Source organism: Ambystoma mexicanum, chromosome 6q (genome assembly GCF_040938575.1).
Source record: "Ambystoma mexicanum isolate Mex_15411 chromosome 6q, UKY_AmexF1_1, whole genome shotgun sequence".
Lineage (NCBI taxonomy): Eukaryota > Metazoa > Chordata > Amphibia > Caudata > Ambystomatidae > Ambystoma > Ambystoma mexicanum.
The window spans coordinates 1,125,219,021-1,125,239,044 of NC_090937.1; the positions used below are offsets into that span (position 1 = coordinate 1,125,219,021).

Here is a 20,024-nt window from a genome sequence, read left to right on the forward strand (position 1 = left end):
GAAAGTGGCGAAAATGACTGTTTCCCCTCTGTCCAAAGGGTTTGTTGGTGAGTTGACCAAGGGATTTTAAGGTGTCATACTCATCTTTGCCATTTTGAGTGCATCTTCGACAGCTTTGCTGAATAATGCGTTAGGCTCGACCGGCATGTCCATCAGTGTCGCCCGGATTGTCTTAACCATGCATGCCTCTTAATGATCGTACCTTCAGCGATTATTCAATTGGCATTATCAGCTGCGTCAAAATTAGGCTTCAGGAGGCAGCCCAACACTGCCCAACACTGCCCTCCCCTCAGCTGCCACTTGCACTAACTGGGACTTTAAAGATTCAGGGGTGGAGGAAAGCAAAGCAGTTCCTTCTTCCCACGTATGGCAATTATAACTTGCTGAGAGGGTGGCACTGTTGGCTATCCTAGCCTGATAAACCGCAGATGAAGCGACTTTTCTACCTAGATCATAGCAAGTGGGGTTCCCGCTCATTTTCTAGTGGTGGTAATGACCAGGGAATCTGGTTTTAGTTGTCCTCTGATATATAAAGGGTCAGAGGGAGCAGCGCAAAATAACTTTTCAACATATGGATTTACTGCACGTGTGAGGTTAGGTGTCTGCAAAGAAGGCTGAATTCTGCACTGAACTGATTTTAGTAACGGGTTGGACTGAGTTACTGCCCTTTTGTCTCCCAGGATTTGCTCTGCAAAATCTCTGTCCTCCTGAGTATCTATCTAGAAGTGTTCAGCAGCCTTAGCCAACACCTCATTAAGGAGAGGTTGGTTATCGACTAGAGAATCATAAACAGGAGGGTCCTTAGGAATTGAGTCTAAGGTGTAAGCTTCAGCCTCCTGGTCTTCATCATCCCCGTCATAGTAAGTGTCTGAAGCCTGTTCCTCCTCGAATTGAGGGTCAGTTTCTTCATGGTAAGAATTTGGGTCATAAGGCTCCACTACAAATGGGTCTAGGACTAGGTCCTGAAAGTGAGTATCAGAGCAAGTCCTCTTAGGAAAGGGGTTGAAGAGACACGGGAGTGGTCCTGGAACTAGAAGGAGCTGAGGTGGGAGGGGTGTTCCTAGAACTCTGAAAATAGTTTGGATTTTTTTCATCAAAATCTGCCATAAAGGTCATTCTTGTCTATATCCTGAGAGCTCCATTCTTTGAAGCTTGGTATAATGACAGAATGAGGGGTAAGGACCATGTCCTTATCTGTGGGAGGTGTAACTTTGGTCTTGGGGGCTGACTGATTTTTTAGCAGCCTTGTCCTCCCTATGCTTCTCTTTAGAAGTGTGGGTATCTTTAGATTACTTTTTGAGGTGTTTACCCCCTCCCCCATGGCTAGAAGTGGATTTACTAGACTTCTTGGGGCCTTCTGCTTGGTCCGACGCATCGCGTCGACTGTCGGAGGTGTGATCCGACGAGGGGTGTTGAATTTCTGGTATAGGTGCACATTAGCCCCAGCCAAGACTCGACACGCGGATGAACGTGTCGCGCTTTTGCTGCCTGAGGTGGTCCCCACATGGCCGTGGCCAGTCCTAGGGGATCAGGGGTCTGGGCATGTGTAGCCGAAGCCACTCTCGCTGTCTGATTCGGTGGCATTGCTGCCATCGCTGAATGCTCCCTCTACGTCCATGGCCTCGAGCTGCCTGGCGTAGTGGGCCCAGCGCTTAGTGGAGCGGTCCTTTCAGGTTTTAGTCTTAAATAGTCGGCAGGCCCGACAAGATGCCTCAAAGTTGTCCCGAGGGAGCCACAAATTGCAAACAGTATATTTATCCACCGAGGGGAACTTCTTGTTACATTTGGGGCAGCATTTCAATTGAGTACTCTCCATAAGGTCAAGGTATGGCAGCGGGGCAAATATATGTAGGAAAAGGGGAATATATGTATGACCTCCCCCCACTCTCCCTACTGACTGGGCCGAGGCCCGAGGTGGCCTTCCAAGGCCTGGGGTCCGTCGCAGCAGTCTTCCACAGAAGTCTCTCCGCGTCGTTCTTCAGCGTTTGGTGAATAAAGGATAGGAAGAGATTTAACAGTAATCCACTTGGAGCCTGGATGGGTGTTAGGGAGTATTATCTGTATAGGCTAATTTCCCAAACCTAGTGAGTCCCCCAGCAGCTTTGCTGGATTTTTGGGGTTTATATTTTTCTCCTGCTAAGAGTGAGACTCTTTTTCTCCCACTCTTAGGCATGATTTGAGAATGTCCTTTGACTTTGTAATGTGTTTTATGGGCTATGGGGTCTTTTACTCCATAGGGCTTCATGTGATTTTTGGTAAGTGTGTTACACAGCACCCTCAGTGCAGTAACACAGGGGTGTCATAGTGACCCCCAAACAGACTCCATACCCTGGGACTGACTACTGTCTCCCAGGGCATGTAAAGTCACCATTGACTTTACAGAACCAGTACAAACCATCATATTGTGGAAGTACTGGTAGGGGTAATTAGATTGCCCCTGGGTCTGTTTTTCGAGGGGGCACTGTGCAGTCCCCCCTCGTTGAGTTTCTGGATGGTGGCAGTGGTTACCACGCAAAATATTCCCCCGGAATATTTCCTATGGGATTTTCCCATTCATTTTAAACGCACCACTTTTTTGGTGCAATGTTAAAGATACCGCTGGGTTATTTATTTAATATTTATTCCCCGGTTGGGTCTTTTTGCCAGGACTCGGTTTTAAAATGGCATTTGTGTTCGCCTCTGTAACTCCAACCCAAGTCAAGCCCTTTGTTCCACTTTTGGTGGGCTTCTGCACAGAAGCCTCCAAAAGTGGCGCCACTCTGTCTGGGTCTACAGGATGTGTGGGAGGGGGGAATAGGCACCCTGGACTGAGTTGCCTCGGCAACTCAAGTCGCACTCGTGTGATTGGCCCAATAGTGAGCCGCCCGGCTCACCACTTAGTATGTTTGAGTGACAGCTAGGCCTGGTGAATGGGGGTTTTCTGCATAAAAGCAGGGCTTTGGGGACTGGAACTTCAGAAGTCGCCACAGGACCTAAAGAATCCGAAGAGGGAGAAGCTGAGCCGACCTGCAACAACGACACCACCGGTGGAGCCCTGCTGAACCTATTCTTCCCTGGCAGTGCAACGACCTCCAGCTTTCCTCCACGTCGAGAACTTCTCTTCCCCTGGACGAAGCACCGACTTGCACCCGCTGCCAGGAACAACTGCCTCTGCTGGAGCTTTCTCACCATTTCAGGTACTGTGTCCCGCCTGGTCTCCCTTGCAACAGACTGTTCAAGGTGTCCCGTAAATCCTTGACTCTCTATCCTGGGGTGACCTGGGACTTGGTAACTAACTTTTCTGAACTGATCCAACTCCTTTTGAACTATCTGCAAAGACTTTTAAAGTGTACTTCAACTGTGTGATCTTGGCACATTCCGCCTTGATCTCTCTCAGAGTGTGCCTGGCCTATGAACTTTCTTGCTCTATAGTAGACTCTGCCTTTCTTGACTTACTGTGGTTCTTTTAAAAGTGTTGGTATTGTGTGCTTTTCTAATTCTGCCTTTTCCCTCCCTTTTTAAATAATTATTGGAGTGCCATCTTTGTTAAGCGCTCACCTCGGTATTTGATAATAAGTGGTGTTCTTTTCCTAAGACTTGTCGAATAATTAATCAGGGAGGTGTATATATTTCTAATGACTGTTTGAACTTGCTTGACATATTAGTGCCAGTGTATTTTTAAATAAATAATTATATACTTTTATACCAAAGCTCTGGTCAGTGTTTGCTTGTGCTACTGTATTTTTGTACCTAATGTGTATATATTGCCTAACTCTTCCTGAGAGAAGTCTGACTGCTCAGCCACAGCTACCAGGTAAATCTGGGTGGTGCAAACTACTACCAATTGGTTTTACTGCCAACACCTGTAGTCTTAAACTTTTTGCAGTGGTCCCTAAGGGAACTGCACAGGTTTCTGCCTAACAATGGGGGAATCTGGACGCGAAGTCTGGGCATTGCTTGTTTTCGCTTGTAGCGAAGAAGTCTATTGTGGGGAAACCCCATAGAGAGAAGAGGTGTTCTACGACCTCTGCGTGAAGTTGCCACTCGTGTTCTTCTGGTAAGGGATCTCTGCTCAATGAGTATGCGAGAGAGTTGAGTTCCCTTGGAATGTGCTGTGACAATAGGAATATCTTCCATCTGAGTGCCCATTTCCAAATTTGCTGAGCAAGTCTGGACAGATTAGGAGAACGTGTACCCCCTGTTTGTTTATGTAAAACATAGCTGTGGTGCCGTCTGTCCGGACCTGCACAGATTGGTTAAGTGGTATTCGAAAACCTAAAGGGGCTTGAATACTGCCAGAAGTTCTAGCAGATTGATGTGGTTCTGGCCTGCTGCGCAAGACCACAGACCCTGAACTGTGTAGTGAAGATAGTGTGCCCCCGGCCCAGCAAGAGGCGTCCGTCGTGATAATTGCCTGCATCTCTGGATCGTAGAAGGGTTTCCTCTTCAGTAGATTTTCTCTCGTCCACCAGCGAAAATGTTTTACTAGTGTTCGTGAAACGACCACTAGATAATCCCACTGACAGCTTGCCTGAGACAATTATTTTGCCAACCATTCCTGCATGGGTTGCACGCGCAGGCGCGCCTGTGGAACCAGGTAAATGCAAGATGTCATCATGTCTAGTAAGCGCATCGCTTGGCGCACCCTTATGTGGCGGCCGGCTTGATAATGTGGTATTTGCAACATCATGTTTTGGACTCTTTCTTCTGACGGAAATACTAACCCCTCTTGTGTGTTTAAGACAGCTCCTGTTTGGTTGTGCTTGGCACTAGGCTTGGCTTTTTCTAGTTGATTGAGAAGCCCTATTGAAAGAGAAGGTTGATAGTCTTTTGAATGTTTTGCGTGCAAATTAGGTGCGACTCCCCTGTAATGAGCCAGTCATCCAGGTAAGGGTACACAGGGATTGCCTCCCTGCGCAGGTGCGATGCCACCACCACCAGTACCTTTGTGACTACCCTTGGAGCAGATGCTATCCTGAAGGACCGGACTTTGAATTGGTAGTGCTGGTTCGCTATCTTGAAACGCAAATCTTCTGTGTGCTGGGAACATTGAAATATGAAAATAGGCATCTTCCAAATCCAGTGTTGCCATGTAATCACCCTTTTTTTAGTAGAGGGTTTACCTCTTGTAGCGTAGTCGTGCAGAACTTTTGTGGCTTTACATATTTGTTTGCAAGGCGCAAATCTAATACTGTGCACATGGTCAGATCTTTCTTTGGCACAAGGAAGTAGGTTGAATAAATACCCTTGCTTACCTGGTTGGCCAGGACGATTTCGATAGCGTCCTTTAGTAGAAGTGCGGCAACCTCCTCGAGGATGATACGCTGGTGTTCCTTTGAATGGATCTTCTGCCTTGGGGGGGTGGTTTTGGGGCAGTTGGAGTTCTTTACAGTATCCACCTGCTACTGTGGACAGCACTCATCTGTCTGAGGCGATTCCCTCCCATGGGTGAAGCTGGCAATGTGTCCTCCTACTGGAGAGGCATGGGAGGGCACCTGAACTGGATAGTCACTGCTTTTGTGAAGGGGTACACTCTCGAGGAGTTGCCCCTGCCACGAGGTCGGGATCTACGCAGATCTAGGATAGTTTTGGGAGGACTGACCGATTATTACCCCAGAGCGCCCCTTGGCCTTGATTGTAATTGGATCCCTGTTGTGAACTTTGGCCGCAAAAACAGCGAAAATTGCCATTACCCCTCTGACAGGGTGTGGCTTGCTAGTGAGTTGCCCCAAAGAGTCATACTCTTCTTTGGATGTCTTAAAGGCGGCCTCGACAGCCTTGCTGAACATCACATAGGGTTCGATAGGCATGTTAATCAGGGAGGCCTGCGTCTCCGGTTTGAAACCTGATTGCCTCAGCCATGCGTGACGTTTAATAAAGGTCCCCTGAGCAATAAGCCTTCCGGTGTTGTCCGCAGCGTCAAGGTTGGCTTCAAGTAAGCAACTTGACACTGCTCTGCCGTCTGCGGCCACCTGAGCTAACTAGGACTTCAATGGTTCCTGCACAAAGGACAGTAACGCCGATACTTCCTACCATTTGCGGCAGTTCTAACTGGCCAAGAGGGGTGCGTCGTTTGCAATTCTGGTTTGATAAAACATGGAGGAGGCAACCTCTCTGCCCATAGTATAAAGCTTCTTTCTTTCTTTGACTGGCGGAGCATCAGAGGAAGCAAGGGGCCCGCTCTTTTCCTAGTTGTAGTTACGACTAGCGAGTCAGGCTTTAATTGACCTCTAATGTACAGAGGGTCATAAGGTGCAGGTTTAAACAGTTTCTCTATATGGGGGTTTACAGCTCGTGTGAGGTTAGGGGTCTCTAATGACGGCTGTATTTTGTGCTGTATTGACCTGTGGAGAGGAATACATTGCGCCACAGTCTTCTTGTCCCCAAAGATTTGTTCTACAAAATCCTTATCCTCTTGTACCTCCTGGGTCTCTATTTGTAAGTGCTCTGCCGACTTGGCTAGCACCTCATTTAGAAGGGGCTGGTTGTCAATTGGGGAATCAGTGATCGAGCAGTCCCGATCAATAGGTGAGTCCATAGGATACATATTGGCATCTGTGTCAGCTCTTGGTCTTCATGGTCCCCATAATGAGGGTATGCTGTATCCTCATCGTACTGAGGGTCTGCTGCCTCTAAAATAAAGAGGACTTCGTATTCAGAGTCCAGGTCACAGAGTTCTATAACTGTGCTAAGCACTGGAATTTCGGAACGATACGTTTTAGTAGGGGGTTGAGAAGGTCGGGCAGAGACTTGTGACCCAGAGGGAGCAGTAGTGGGGGGAGTGGAGTGGAAACTCTCGAAATAGGCAGGGTCTTTTTCGTAGAAATCGGCCAAAAAGGACATTCTCCTCATGACTCGGTCTATGTCTTGTGATGACCACTGTGCCAAATTTGGGATGACCAAGGGTTGGGAAGGAAGTCCCTAATCTTCATCTGTGGGAGGAATTTTCCCAGACTGTTAAGGATAAACCTCTAGAGGTTTATCCTTATGGGGGATGGGCTTAGATTCTTGAGTTTTTTCTTTATGAGGGCTCTTATCCCTATGAGGGTCTTTGAGGACTTTGAGGACTTTTTCCTGTGCTCTTTATCCCCGCCCCCGGTGACCCGAGCCGTGTTTATCTGACTGTTTGGGGCCCGATACCTGACCTAACACAGAGCGTCGATTTTCGGGTGCGGGTACGGCCGAGGCCTCGTCTGCGGACGATCAGCCCTCGGTGGGAGTTTTACATGCGACACTGGCGCGGTCTTTCGACGGTAGGGTCCTGTCGTGTGGCGATCTTGAGTGAGAGTGCCCACAGGTCAGGGACTCAACTGACCTTTCCCTGGGTGTCGTGCATTGTCGTCCGCTTGACCCATGTGTTGAGTCTCGACGTGGGGGTATGTGTTTAGTGGTGGATGGAATTGTCGCGCTTTCCGCCGCCGGGTGTTGGGGTCGGGGGCCTGCACTTGGGTAGCCGAAGCTACCCAATCGCCCTCACTGTTCGAAACTGCGGCATTGCTGCCATCACTGAAAGCGCCTTCTACCTCCATGGCCTCAAGTTGCCTGGCGTAGTGGGCCCAGCGTTTAGTCGATCAGTCCTTTAACGTCTTGGGTTTGAAGAGCCTACATGCTTGACAAGAAGCCTCGACGTGGTATCTTGGGAGACACAAGTTACAGACTAAATGCTTACCGACCCATAGAAATGTTCTATTGCACTTGGGGCAGAATTTAAAGGGAGTCTTGTTTATAAGTCCAAAATATGGCAGCTGGGCGAAAGTAGTGCAAGAAAAGGGGCATATACATCCTAGAATGATCTCCCCCTCTCTCCCTACTGTATGGGCCGAGGCCCGGGGCAGCCTTCCAAGTCCGAACAGTCCGTCGCAGTAGTCTTGACGGGCAGTCTGTCTTCACTGAAGCAATATTTTGATGGTCGGTGAAAGAAAGGATAGAGAATAAACTGTCTGTAATTGAAATAGGTCAATGGCTTTATGCCAAAAGAGGAACTCTGCTATACAGTACAAGATCCAGAATGTGCAGCACTTGCTTACTGCAGCCTTTCCAAATCAGATTGAAAAGCTCACTTAAAAGCTGCAGGCCCTATAACGGTATACTGGTATAAACAACGTGACTGTTATTATAGTTCAATTAAGCTGTTCACGGTATCTATAACGGTATACCGGTATACAGTTACACCCCTACTACACGCGTCCGTCTAGAATGGCGGAAAAAAACCAATCTGAGGGACCTCGATGCGTGAGGGATCATGCGTTACAGTGGACGTCACAATAGGGATAGTATTACTGGCACACACCGTCGACATCCCTTTTTTTAATTTCGAAAACAACTGCAATACTCTGCGGCTTCCACTAGATGTCGGCCTATGCACAGCATGTGATCTAAGCAGATTCCACAAGCCTCAAATATATATATATATATATATTTTTTTTTTTTCCCCTCTGGCCCGACTCACTCTGCAGGACACACCCTGGATGTTCAGAACCCTTTAGACCTCCCTTCTCTAATCCTCTCACCGCTCCTCTTTGTTGCAGGGATCACTTTCTCCTTTCTTCCCACCTCATCTCTTTCCCGCAGGTCAAGCCAACTCCAGCACTGCCACCTACCTTCTCGGTCATCCGACCTATGAAGTGTGTGTGGGTGGAGGCTTTCGCCGCTACGTTCTCTCCTCCTCCTGCATCTTTTGCTGACTCGCACCCTGACACAGCCCTCTCTAACCTTCATCTCTCCATCTCCAACACTCTGGATGTCCTTGCCCCAGGCCTGAGGGTCCGCTTGAGGCCCAAATCCAAGTGCAACTCTTGGTACGATTCCGACCTCGCTGCCCTTAAACGCAAGTGTAGGGCAGCAGAGAGGAAGTGAAGGTCATTGGGAGCACCACCCAGTCAAACTGGCCTGCCGCCTGCTCCAAAGGCAGTACAGACTCTCTGTCCTCTCTAAGAAGAGAGCCTACACCCCAGCCTGCATCCCTGCAGCTTCTAAATACTATGCCGAACGTTTCAAAATCTGCAAGGAGCTGGCCAATCCTGCTGCAGTCTCTACCTCTCCTGTTCCCTACCATGCCCTCTGCACGGCCTTGGCATTTCATTTCACTATTAAAACTGAGAACATCCTGGGGTCATGCTTTTCGACCAATTGGTATAACATCTTCACGAAAGCACTATTTGAACTAATGGACTACTTGGGTATCATCTATACCAACTACACCGATGATACCCAATGTCCGATTCCCATTTCAGAGGATTATAAGGATACGTAAACCATTTACGTTTACTCTCACGTTAAGCAGTGGATGGATCAGAATGGCATGGCCCGAACAATTCTAAAACAGAGCTTATGCTTGCTGGAACAGCTAATAGGATCAAAAAGCTAAGCGTAGAATATAAAAGCGCTGTATTGCACCATCTCCACTGAAAAATGTAAAAACTCTCGGCATCTACCTAGATTTGAAAAGGAGCACAGAGGCTCACTTGAGTAACATCAAATCCACTTCAACTTATCACCTTATACCTTTAAGTCATATTCAACATTTCCTAGCTAAGAGAAATTGTTCAATGTTGCCAAGAACAATTATTGGAGTAAAGCTGAATTACTGTAGTTGGATAAACTACAGGTAATTCAGAACAGTGTAGTTGAAGGTATAAACGGGAGAGAGCACATCCCATGTCAGACGAATGCTCTACTGGCTACCAATGGAAGCCAGCATACCATTTAGACTTCTTACCATTTTAAATAAAGGTCCATCTGGCAACGGTCCAAATTAGTCATTGGTGAGGATCTCTCTGCAGCCAATTCGAAGAACATCATTGAGGTCCAACTCCAATAACATGCTGTATGTGCCTAAAACAAAACTGCCTCTAGTGAGCAACTGTACCTTTGACATTGCAGCCCCCAGGCTTTGGAACAACTAACTCTGTGCCACCTGATCTGCGGAGCATTCCTACCTTGGCCTCCTCCAAACAAACCCTAAAGACTCTGAAGGGCCGTTGATAATCTAATACGTGGTATGGGAAAAAATGGTTAGCTCAGGTTTTATTGTTATATGTGTGTACTTGTTTTTTGTGACCGCCCGGATGCTCATGGGCTTGCTTTGGCACGATATAAATACATAAAACCATCAGGACCACCATCCAGGGCTGCCTTTGGCACTAACCTGCTCATCAAACCACCGATTTGCACGTTCAAACTTGTTCACTGCCGAGCGAGTAGTTGCCTTGGCTCAAACTACAAGCTTTGTTGCATCTGCTGCCTTCAAACCCCTGGTGCCCCCGGCAGCATCTTCGCTGCTGATCATCGCCAGTCTAAACGACCATTGGCGATCATCGAACAGCATATTGAACTACTCAAACCGAACTACACATCCATTCTCCAGCATCTTCACTGTCAAATCTACCATCGAAATAACCCTGGTGGCCGGCATTATCCGTAGCCCCTCAAGCGTTTCATCAAACCGATCACGTAGAGCAGCTGATCCAGTCACCAGCATCTTCCCAATCGAACAGGCTGTCTAATCGGTTCCATGTAATAATATCGGCACAAAAATCTCGCCATACAAAAATATTGCCGAAAAATGGGCGGTTTTTTGTGGCGACATTATTGCATGGAACATGCGGGGGGACACCCCCGCAACCCCCAAATTATTTTTTTTTTGCCCCTGTCCCCATATATATGGTCACCCATATAATATTGCTGCAACCTTTTCCCGGCGATATTATTTACGGCGACCAAATATATGGGGATAATATTACCTGATACCGTCTAATCGACCCTGGTGGTCCTCACAATCTGCTCTTCAAGCATCTCCTTCGAACCACAACAAGACCCTATTTGACTCTGCTCCACCATCTAAACCAATGTGACGGCTGCAATGGAACAATGTCAAACTTAAACAGTCCCAAGAAGCAAGATTCGCCATAACTAAATTGCCAAGAAGGTACTATTGGCCAATAACTGCACTGCAGATGATGTGTTTAATTAATGTAATGATAATGATGTGTTATTTATAGAGCGCTTTGCCAAAGCACTGTACATAGACATATTTACATACCATTATCACTGAACCGAAGTTTGTACTCAGTTTATCTACCTCGGAAGGATGCCGGAACTCAAACCTGTGGCCTGTAGTTTATACTCAGTTACAGAGAGTAGTGCTCAACCTGCTGATCTATTTACAAAATAGCATCTGAACGTTTACGTAATTGAATTTGGCAAAGTGTGCTTTTCAACAGGGACAATTCTTGACAATTGCTGAAAAAAATGAAAAATGGCTTAATGCCTTAAGGAGAGTATTCTCTTTAAACGACAGGATCAGCAGGTGGAATGCTACTGTTATTACAGAGGGCCTTTTCATGAAGTACAATGAGCAACACAATGACGTCAGTTGTGTTCAAAGGTGTGACAAAACAAGAGGCACAGAGCCGCGCTTTGCTCCCATACCTGCCTTTTACTAAATAAAACATCTGACATGGACCAGAAGGTGATACGTCACCACAAGACACTCCTTTAACTGCAAGACTATCCTGTCATTAAAATGTTGCTAGGTGTCTCCTACCCTTTCAAAGATGGTACTTTGCAGCAGAAACACTGAATTATATCTGTAAGAGGGATATATTGGGGCAACAAATGTACTATTGTTGATGACAAATGGTAAAAGCTGCAATGCCTTTGAAATACTGAAAACATTCCCTTACTAGATCACCTTACCTATGGCTCCAAATAAACACATTGATACCAAAAGGACGACACACCAAAGGATATCCATGTTCATTCGCCGCTCCAATTTACTGCGTTTATAACGTGGTCCACTGTTATTAAGCATTGCTTTGGTTTCATGACCTAAAAAAAATAAAATGAAAGATCAAGCAATTTGATATGCATTAAACATTTCAAATTGATTGTACACAAACATGTTTTCACTATAAAGCTAAAGGATCCGATTTTATGAACTACTGCAAGTTGCAAATTTACAAAAATAACTTTAAGCCAAGGTTAAAGGGTTGGCAAAATTACAGACCCATGTGCAGTGGAGGGAAATTGAGAAACAAATCTGCCCCTTAGGAGTTTGTTTTGTCCCCTTCAGGCTCTGATTGAAGAGCATTTCACCCCATTCCAAAAATCCAAACAATGTCAGGAGGCCAATATCTCTGCAAGATTATTGCTGCTAGATCTTGTAGGCCTCTCCAAATGTGTGCAATTCCATCCTATTAGAAAGGGCCAAAGGTCCTTCCCTTCAGATAAATGCTGCCCAGCAGATGGAAGGTATTTCAAAGGAGTGGGTTGCAGAAGTGAAAGAAGAAACATGCCTTCTCCGCTTCCACATGGAAAGCTCGGCCCATCCCTATTAAAGGCTGGGCCCAATCCTATGAAGGTTACCAGCTAACAGCAGCTCTCACTGGAGACTACATTCAATTTATGGGCATTGCTTTTACTTTACTTGGTTGAAGTGAACTAGAACACCCCAAACGTAATAGATTGAGTAGTGAAAGCCTAGGATTGGAACATGGTGTCCTGGTGAAAAAGTAGACTGGTAACCATAACCAAACCTGAAATGATACGAAATAGAAATTTGTTGAGACTCCAACATGAGCTTTCCCCAATCAGGGTTGGCCCTGCCTGCCAAGCTGCAGTGGCTTTCGAGGTAGGGTGGATTAATCAAGTGATGGGCAATTATAAATGAGCAAAACATTTGATTTAGGGGAGACACGACTTTTGGACAAACCACGCACTTCCTTTTCTGGAAATTAAATGTTTTGCATTGAATCATTGGGTAGCTGGTTGAATGAGCAATTAGAATATGGCTGTAGCCTAAAAGGTTAGCCGTTTGTAAAGTAAACACCACTATGCATGGATGCCTCATTAACTATGCATTCTTTAGATTTATGTGCTTTTTTGCATTTTATATCAGGCAGCTGGTGAGTGTTGGTTAGTCCCTTATTGGCTGAACATTGTATACTTGGGGAAGTACACACCATCATTCTTTAATCAGAGCTTGAAAGACACAGATTTGTTTATTCCAAATACTTTGTTTACAGTTTCTTTCATGATCCAGGTTTCCTTAACGAGTTAGCAGGTGTTCGATTCAGTCGATTTCAAGATTGCAGCTTTAAACATATTAGGATCATATAGGCCAAGAAGTAGATCTTCCTGTAGCACCTCATTACCCCGTATGAAATATCAAATGGTCATTTCCCATATAAGAACACTCAGAACACGTTCAAGGTCCTCTCTGCAACACATACCCTTCACCACATAAAATGTTATGGTAGCATTACTGCCAAAGAGGAATCATTCTAAATTCAAAGAGCACTGTTGATGATTATTAACAGATTGCTGGAACACATTACGCAGGGAAATAGATGTATACATTTTGCATAGGAGATTCTCTTAATTACAATTGAACAATATCACAAGCATGAGCTTGGTTCCGCTAGCGCAAACACAAACACAGCTTTGGTCCCTGCAGCGTTGAGCAGGTTACAAGCACAACACCCTCCTGCCCTTAGCAACACTATCTCAGCCACCCTTGCACACCCCAAAGCCACAGTGAGGGTAGCACTGAGTGGAGAAGCGGGGCTCACATGACTTGTGTTCCGATAAGCTTTCAAAAAGGGTTGCTTTTGTTGGCCTGTTGAGGAGGCATGCTTTCCCTGACTTTGTCAGGATCCTTCAAAAATGACGAACACATTTTGGGCACAGATTCCTGAGCAGAACCCTTATCCCCCCTGGGCAAACCTGGGCTCACTTCACCCTTAGGGCTGGTCCTGCCTTCATACCTCCCTTTGAGTGGTCTTTGGGACACACCTCACCAGTTATTCCCTTGTGGACGGTCCTGGGCTGCTCACTGCAAATTAAGCTGTTCATTCTTTGTGCTAATTTTCAATTGGTTCCCTTCACTGCCATCCAGGGTACAGTATTCAAATTGCAAATTACTATTCAGGCATAACAAATCACTCGCCCCTGCAGTTCTACAGATACAAACAGCAAACCATTTCTTACTCGCAAAGAGAGAATTACCACTAGTATGGGCCAACTCCCAGCGATCAGACCAAGAAAATACAACCAGCTAGGGAAACAGGCTAGTGCACCCTTTTTTGAGAAAGACTAGAGCTTTTATTTTGTATACAAAAATGAAAAGTGACAGGGTATTATGAATCCACTGCCATGGAGCTCTCGGATGTCTTTCGTACAAGATTCACAAAGATACAAGATAAACACAAAAATCATCACTAAAGACGCACTCAATATGTCATGCATTACTCACCGTAATAGCATTTTTGTATTGTATCTGCTGTGCATATAGTCTGACATCTCGTGGTAATCGCAGAGTATTGCATCTTTCTTTTGAAGATCTAAGATCGAAAGGGGACATCGACATGGGCGTGACGATCACTATCCCTAATGTGATGTGTAGTGTACCCAAAATCCCTCACGTGTCGAGGTCCCTCTGGTTGTGTTTTTTCTGCCGTGAGGGAGCCTTATAGTCAGCATGAGCGAGTACAGAAGAGAGAAGGTATAAGATGTCTATGTTCCTTCTACTCCACGAGGGGAGGAAGGGTGGGCACATGTGAATCCAAGTCAAAGTTTCGAAAACAGTTTCGAAATACAATAGTTTCGAAATGAAATGATCGAGAAAAAAAAAAATTCAAATGCATTTTTTTTAATGTACTTTTTTTGGTTCGTATTGTAAAATTAGTGGTTTTAGCAAAAAAAAAAAAACAGGGGTTTTCAAAAAAATGTTTCCCAAAAAAAAATGCATTCACATTTTTTTTCACAATCCTTTTGTGTCGAAACTTTTGAATTCCGACACTATGACTGTCGAACAATTCCCTATAAACCGTAATGCACCTCTTCTGATGCTTGTCAATCTGCTTAGAATCACATGCTGTGCATAGACTAGTGAGCAGTACCCAGAGATGGTGGTGGGATGTGTGAGGGAACAGTAGCAAAGAGATGTCTTAGCACCGCTTGTCCCACCTGAGAGTCAGACCTGGAGTGTGTATATAGGCAGTAGTCTTGTGTAAAGGTGTGTACAGAACTCCAAGTTGCTGCTTTGAAAATTGACTCGAGAGGAACATGTGCAATGAACGCTATGTAGCCCCTGTGCCCAGAGTAGTGTGCTCTATGTGTGAAGGGCAGGACTCTCTTGGCAAGAGAGAAACACAGTGTGATGCAGTTTATGATTCACTTGGAGATAGCCGATTAAGAGACTGGGTCCCCTTCTCTACCAGCTGCCACTGAAACAAAGAACTGGTTTGTTTTCCTTAGTGGCTTTGTCTTTTCCAGATAATAGAGAACTGCTCTCCTCACATCTAGTGTGTGGAGGCTTCTTTCCGCCAAGTTATTGGGGTTCTGGAAAAAGCTGGGTAGTTCTATGGATTGCTTTACATGGAACTTTCAGATAAATGTAGGCGCAAAGCGTGGGTGTGTGCACAAAACCACCTTATCTTTGTGAATCGTGACAAATGGGTCCTGCACTGAAATGGCCTGCAGTTGACCAACTCTCCTTGTATAGGTGATCGCAGCCAGGAAGGGGGTCTTGTAGGAGAGTGCTTTAAGGCTAGCCTTGTGCATTGGTTCAAAGGGAGGCTCCATTAGTCTGGTAAGAACGATATTCAGGTCCTACCCGGGAGCTGGGTCTGAAATTGAGGATTGAAGCCTTTTTACCCCTTCCATAAATCCTTTATTTACTGGAATCTTCGACCACGAAACCTTGTCTGGGACATGGTGTACGCCGAAAGCACAGTTAAGTGGACCTTTAGAGACTTGAAAACCAGACCTGAATCTAAAAGGTGGGTTAGATACAGGATAATATGTTTAGGTGTGCATTCAATAGGATTGATGCCCTTGCCATTACACCAGATGACAAAGTGGTTCCATTTGCTGGAGTAGCAATGCCTGGTGTTAGGTTTCCATGCTTCTCTGAGTATGTCCATACATCTTTGAGGGAGTTGGAGGTGCCCGAACTCTATCACCTGAGGAGCCAGGCTGCTAAATTGAGAGTTTGAGGTCATGGATGTAGTGTTTACCCCTGGTCTCGAGACAGCATGCTGTAAGGGCATGGCCGCTTCCTTGGAGGAGACTAATATTGCCATGAGATGGGAGAACCAAGGTTGACGGACCCACAAGAATCATCCTGACTGGGTATTAGTGCATCTTGTGCACTATTCCGTTGACCAGGGGAATCGGGGAAAAGCATAGACACATGTCCCTGACCATGTTATCCAGAGACCATTCCCCTTGGAGCGGTTCTGAGGGTACCTGGAGGCGTAATCTGAACATTGTGCGTTCTCCAGAGTGGTGAACAAGTCGACCTCTGGGAAGTCCCAATCTGCAAAGATGTTAAGTACAATTCCCTCGTGCAGATGCCATTCCTGCTCTACGGTTAGAGGGAAGTCTCTGCTGAGTGCGTCCGCCAGAAGATTGAATTCCCATGGAACATGTTGTGAAAGGAGGAACATTTTGTGTTTGAGAGCCCACTTCCATTTGTTCTGGGATAGTTTGGACAGCCCTAGAGAGTGCACCCTCGTTTGTTTAAATAATACATGGCCATAGTACTGTCTGCGAGGACTAGAACGGTTTTCCCCTGGAGATGTGTTTGGAAGGCCTTCAGGGCCTATAACACTGCTAGCAGTTTCAACAAGTTTATGTGATTGGATGCTACCTCTGTGGACCACACGCTGTGAGCCGTTTGATGAAGGGGGTGAGCCCCACCCACCCCGTCAGATGAGTCTGTGGTGAGAGTGGCTTCTACTGCGGAGGTGGTGAAGGTTTTCCCCTGCAGAAGGTTTTCCCTTGACCCCCACTGCAGAGACTGAACGAGGGCTGCCGGGATAACCACTAGACTCTTGCATGGGGCGCATGCGCAAGCGAGCGTGTGGAACTAGGTAGATGCAGCAGGCCATCATCCCTAACAGTTGCATGGCCTTGCGTACGGTCACTTTGTGACTGGCTACATAGTGAGGGTTCTGGAACGGCATGTTTTGAACCCTCTCGTTGGAGAGAAAGACAAAGTCGTCTGGCCCGAATTAGAACCCCCATAAACTGTTTGACTTGGCTGGGGTCTAGACTGAACATTCTCATTGATCGAGAAGCCTAGGCTGAAGAGGAGATGTACTGTCTTCTGGGTATTTGTTAGGCATGTTCCGTACTAATCCCCGGTTATGAGCCAGTCGTCGAAGTAAAGATAGACTGGAATGAACTGCCTGTGCAGGTGAGCAAGTACGACCGCCAGTACCTTTGTGAACACCCGTGGAGCTGAGGCAATGCCGAATGGAAGAACCTTGAACTGATAGTGGGTGTCTTCTATCATGAACCTTCAGTACTTTGTGCGCTTGCAACATTGAAATATGAAAGTATGCATCTTTCATAGCCAATATGGCCATGTAATTCCCCATGCAGCAACAGTGGGATTACTTCCTACAGCGTCGTCATTCTGAATTTTTGAGATTTGACATACTTGTTCGCTGGGCACAGGACTAACACAGGGCGCATGGTGAGATCCTTTTTGGGTTCAAGGAAGTACACTGAATAAATACCTTGTTTACCTGGTGAATGGGGACGACTTCAATGGCGTCCTTTTTTTCAGAAAGATCTGCAACTGTTTCAGCAGGATGTGCAGGCGGGCTGGCAACAGGCGTCTGCTCTTTGGTGGGTGGTATTGAGGTGGTTGGTGAAACTCTATGCAGTAGCCGTGGGCAACGGTCTTTAACACCCACTGGTCTGATGCGATTCCCCTCTCAAGTATGACTGAATGATAAGCAATCCCCGACTATGGAGGCGTGGCGATGACCCAAATCAGTGAGTAGCTTTGAGGTGTAGGCCGGGGAGCCTCTTGGAATAGAGTTTGTGCCTCTACCCTTGCCTCTATGAGGACCTCTCTGCTGATACTGGGTGTTAACAGAAGAGCCTTGGCCGGAGGACCAGGGGTTACTTCGAGAGCCATATTGTCCATGGGGAGACAGGGAGAAAGATTGTCCAAGAAAGGAACAGCAGGAATTAGAGCCTCCACACTGGTGGCAGGGCTTTGCCGTGATCCGTCAGAGTGATTTCAGCATTTTGTTCTCCTTTTTAGCAGTCTACAGGGCGTCATCGACAGCTTTACCAAAGAGGTTGGAGTGCTCGACGGGTTTATGAGAGAGGCCTGAGTTTCTGGTTTAAAACCTGAGTCCTTTAGCCAGGCGTGTCTCTTAAGTAGAGTCCTCTGGGCTAGAGTGCATCCAGCAGTCTCAGCAGCGTCCAGAGTCTGTCTGCCTTCAGTCACGACCACCAGCAGGTGTGATCGCGTGGGCTCTAGGACCTCTTGAAAGCCTTCCTGGAGCAGGCCCCATTGGACGTCGCTGTAGCTAGCCAGGAGAGTCGTATTGTTTGCGATCCTGGTTGAATAGGTCAGAGGTAGGGATATATTTCTCGAGGGCATAAAGTTTCTTGCAATCTTTATCTGGAGGTGCTTCCGCCATGGACAGTGGAACCCCCGCCCTCTTTCTAGTCATCGTTACCACCAGGGAGTCCGGTGTGGCATGACCCCGTATGTACAAGGGGTCAGAAGGAGATGGGCGGAACAATCTCTCAACCAGAGGGTTGACAGCCCGTGTGACTGACAGTGATAAAGAAGGAGCTAGGCGCTTCTTGATGGAATTAAGCAAGGGGATCTCCTGACTAGCGAGAGGTTTCTCCTTGAGGATATTTTCAACAAAGTCAGAGCCAGGGACTGCCTCATGTGTAGTGATCTCGAAATGATCGACCGCCCTCTTTAAAATGACGCTGAACAACATTTGGTCATCCACAGGTGATGAATCTCTTTGTGGAGGTGAAGAGGGTGGCCTCAAGACAAAAATATCCGGGTCAGGGGTATGTGTAGGTGACAGCCAAGAGCCCTGATCCCCCGACTGATCCTGATCCCAATGTGGGTCTTGGTCAGCTGTATGATACGATAAGTTTATTTATATAGCGCCTATACACAATGTGTTTCAAAGTGTATCCTGAGCTAAAGGATCTGTATCCTCATAGGTTTCCTGTTCTGAGACATCTAGGCTATCCTCCCGGTAGCCTTGTACAGGGACGGGAAATTTCTGTAATTTTGTGCAATGGGGCAGGAGGAGTCCTCCCTAGGCCTCTTGGGAGTGATGTATTTATCTGAGAAATCAATAAATTGGGCCATTTTGTCCATATACTTTTCAAATATATAGGGAAGATGCAGAGGTGTCGGGAGGTGGAAAAGTTTGCCTAGAAGGGGGAGATTTTCCTGACAAGACCTTCGAGAGAGGCTGAGGGGCTTCGGAATACTCCTCTCGACGGAGGGTCCCCTTGTGCTCAGCAGCGGCCGAAATCATTGCTGCAAGACTCTCGCAGATATTTGGCGGCTGAATGGCAGGTTTCGACGCGCCCGATGGCATTCGATTCTACCGAAGCCTTGGGTGCTTGAGCGCCCTTGGACAGCGTTTCGGCGAGAGTGTGTTTTTTGGAGTGAGCGCCCTTTGAAGAGGAATGCCCAGACACATGCTGCGAAGACTGTTGCATGGAGGGCGTTGGACCGCAAGGTTACAGAGGCACCGAAGTTTTCGGCGGCCCTGTTGGCGTTACGCGCTTCTTCAAAACTTCCGTCGAGGAGGCCCTGGGGGTTGTGTGTTTAGTACTTTGAGGTGCGTGTGTGCCCCTATCGCCGGGGTGTGAACTCCCCATAACAGAGCCGGTGGCCTGCCTGTCGGGGCCGGGGACAGGCATTTGGGAGCCTGAAGGTTCCGCCAAAAGGTCGATGGCTTCCAATTCGGAGCCATGGCTGCTGATGCATTCCACGTCATCCGAAGATAAGGCGCAAACGGAGGAATGGCTTTCATTCCGCATCACGTAGACAGCCCACTGTTTAGTCTGCCTGTCCTTTAATGACTTGAGACAAAAGAGCTTGCAGGACTGACATGAACGCTCGTTGTGGTCTTGAAGTAGACACAGATTGCAACGGCAATGGGTGTCCTTCTACAGGAATTTGCGTTACACGACTGACAAAATTTAAAGGTCGTCCTCTCCATAGCAGAGGTTGACAGCAGCCAGACCAAATG

General features: G+C 46.8%; 1 protein-coding gene across 2 annotated transcripts in view; it reads right to left on the reverse strand.

The window, feature by feature from the left end:
• Nucleotides 1-20,024, reverse strand: part of ATP10D (ATPase phospholipid transporting 10D (putative)) — a 2,065,840-nt gene that overhangs the window by 1,269,164 nt on the left and 776,652 nt on the right. For both annotated transcript variants that reach the window (XM_069631716.1, XM_069631715.1), the window contains one exon: nucleotides 11,677-11,808. In XM_069631716.1, coding sequence (XP_069487817.1) covers nucleotides 11,677-11,808 — 132 coding nt within the window. The remainder of the gene's footprint in view (nucleotides 1-11,676; nucleotides 11,809-20,024) is intronic.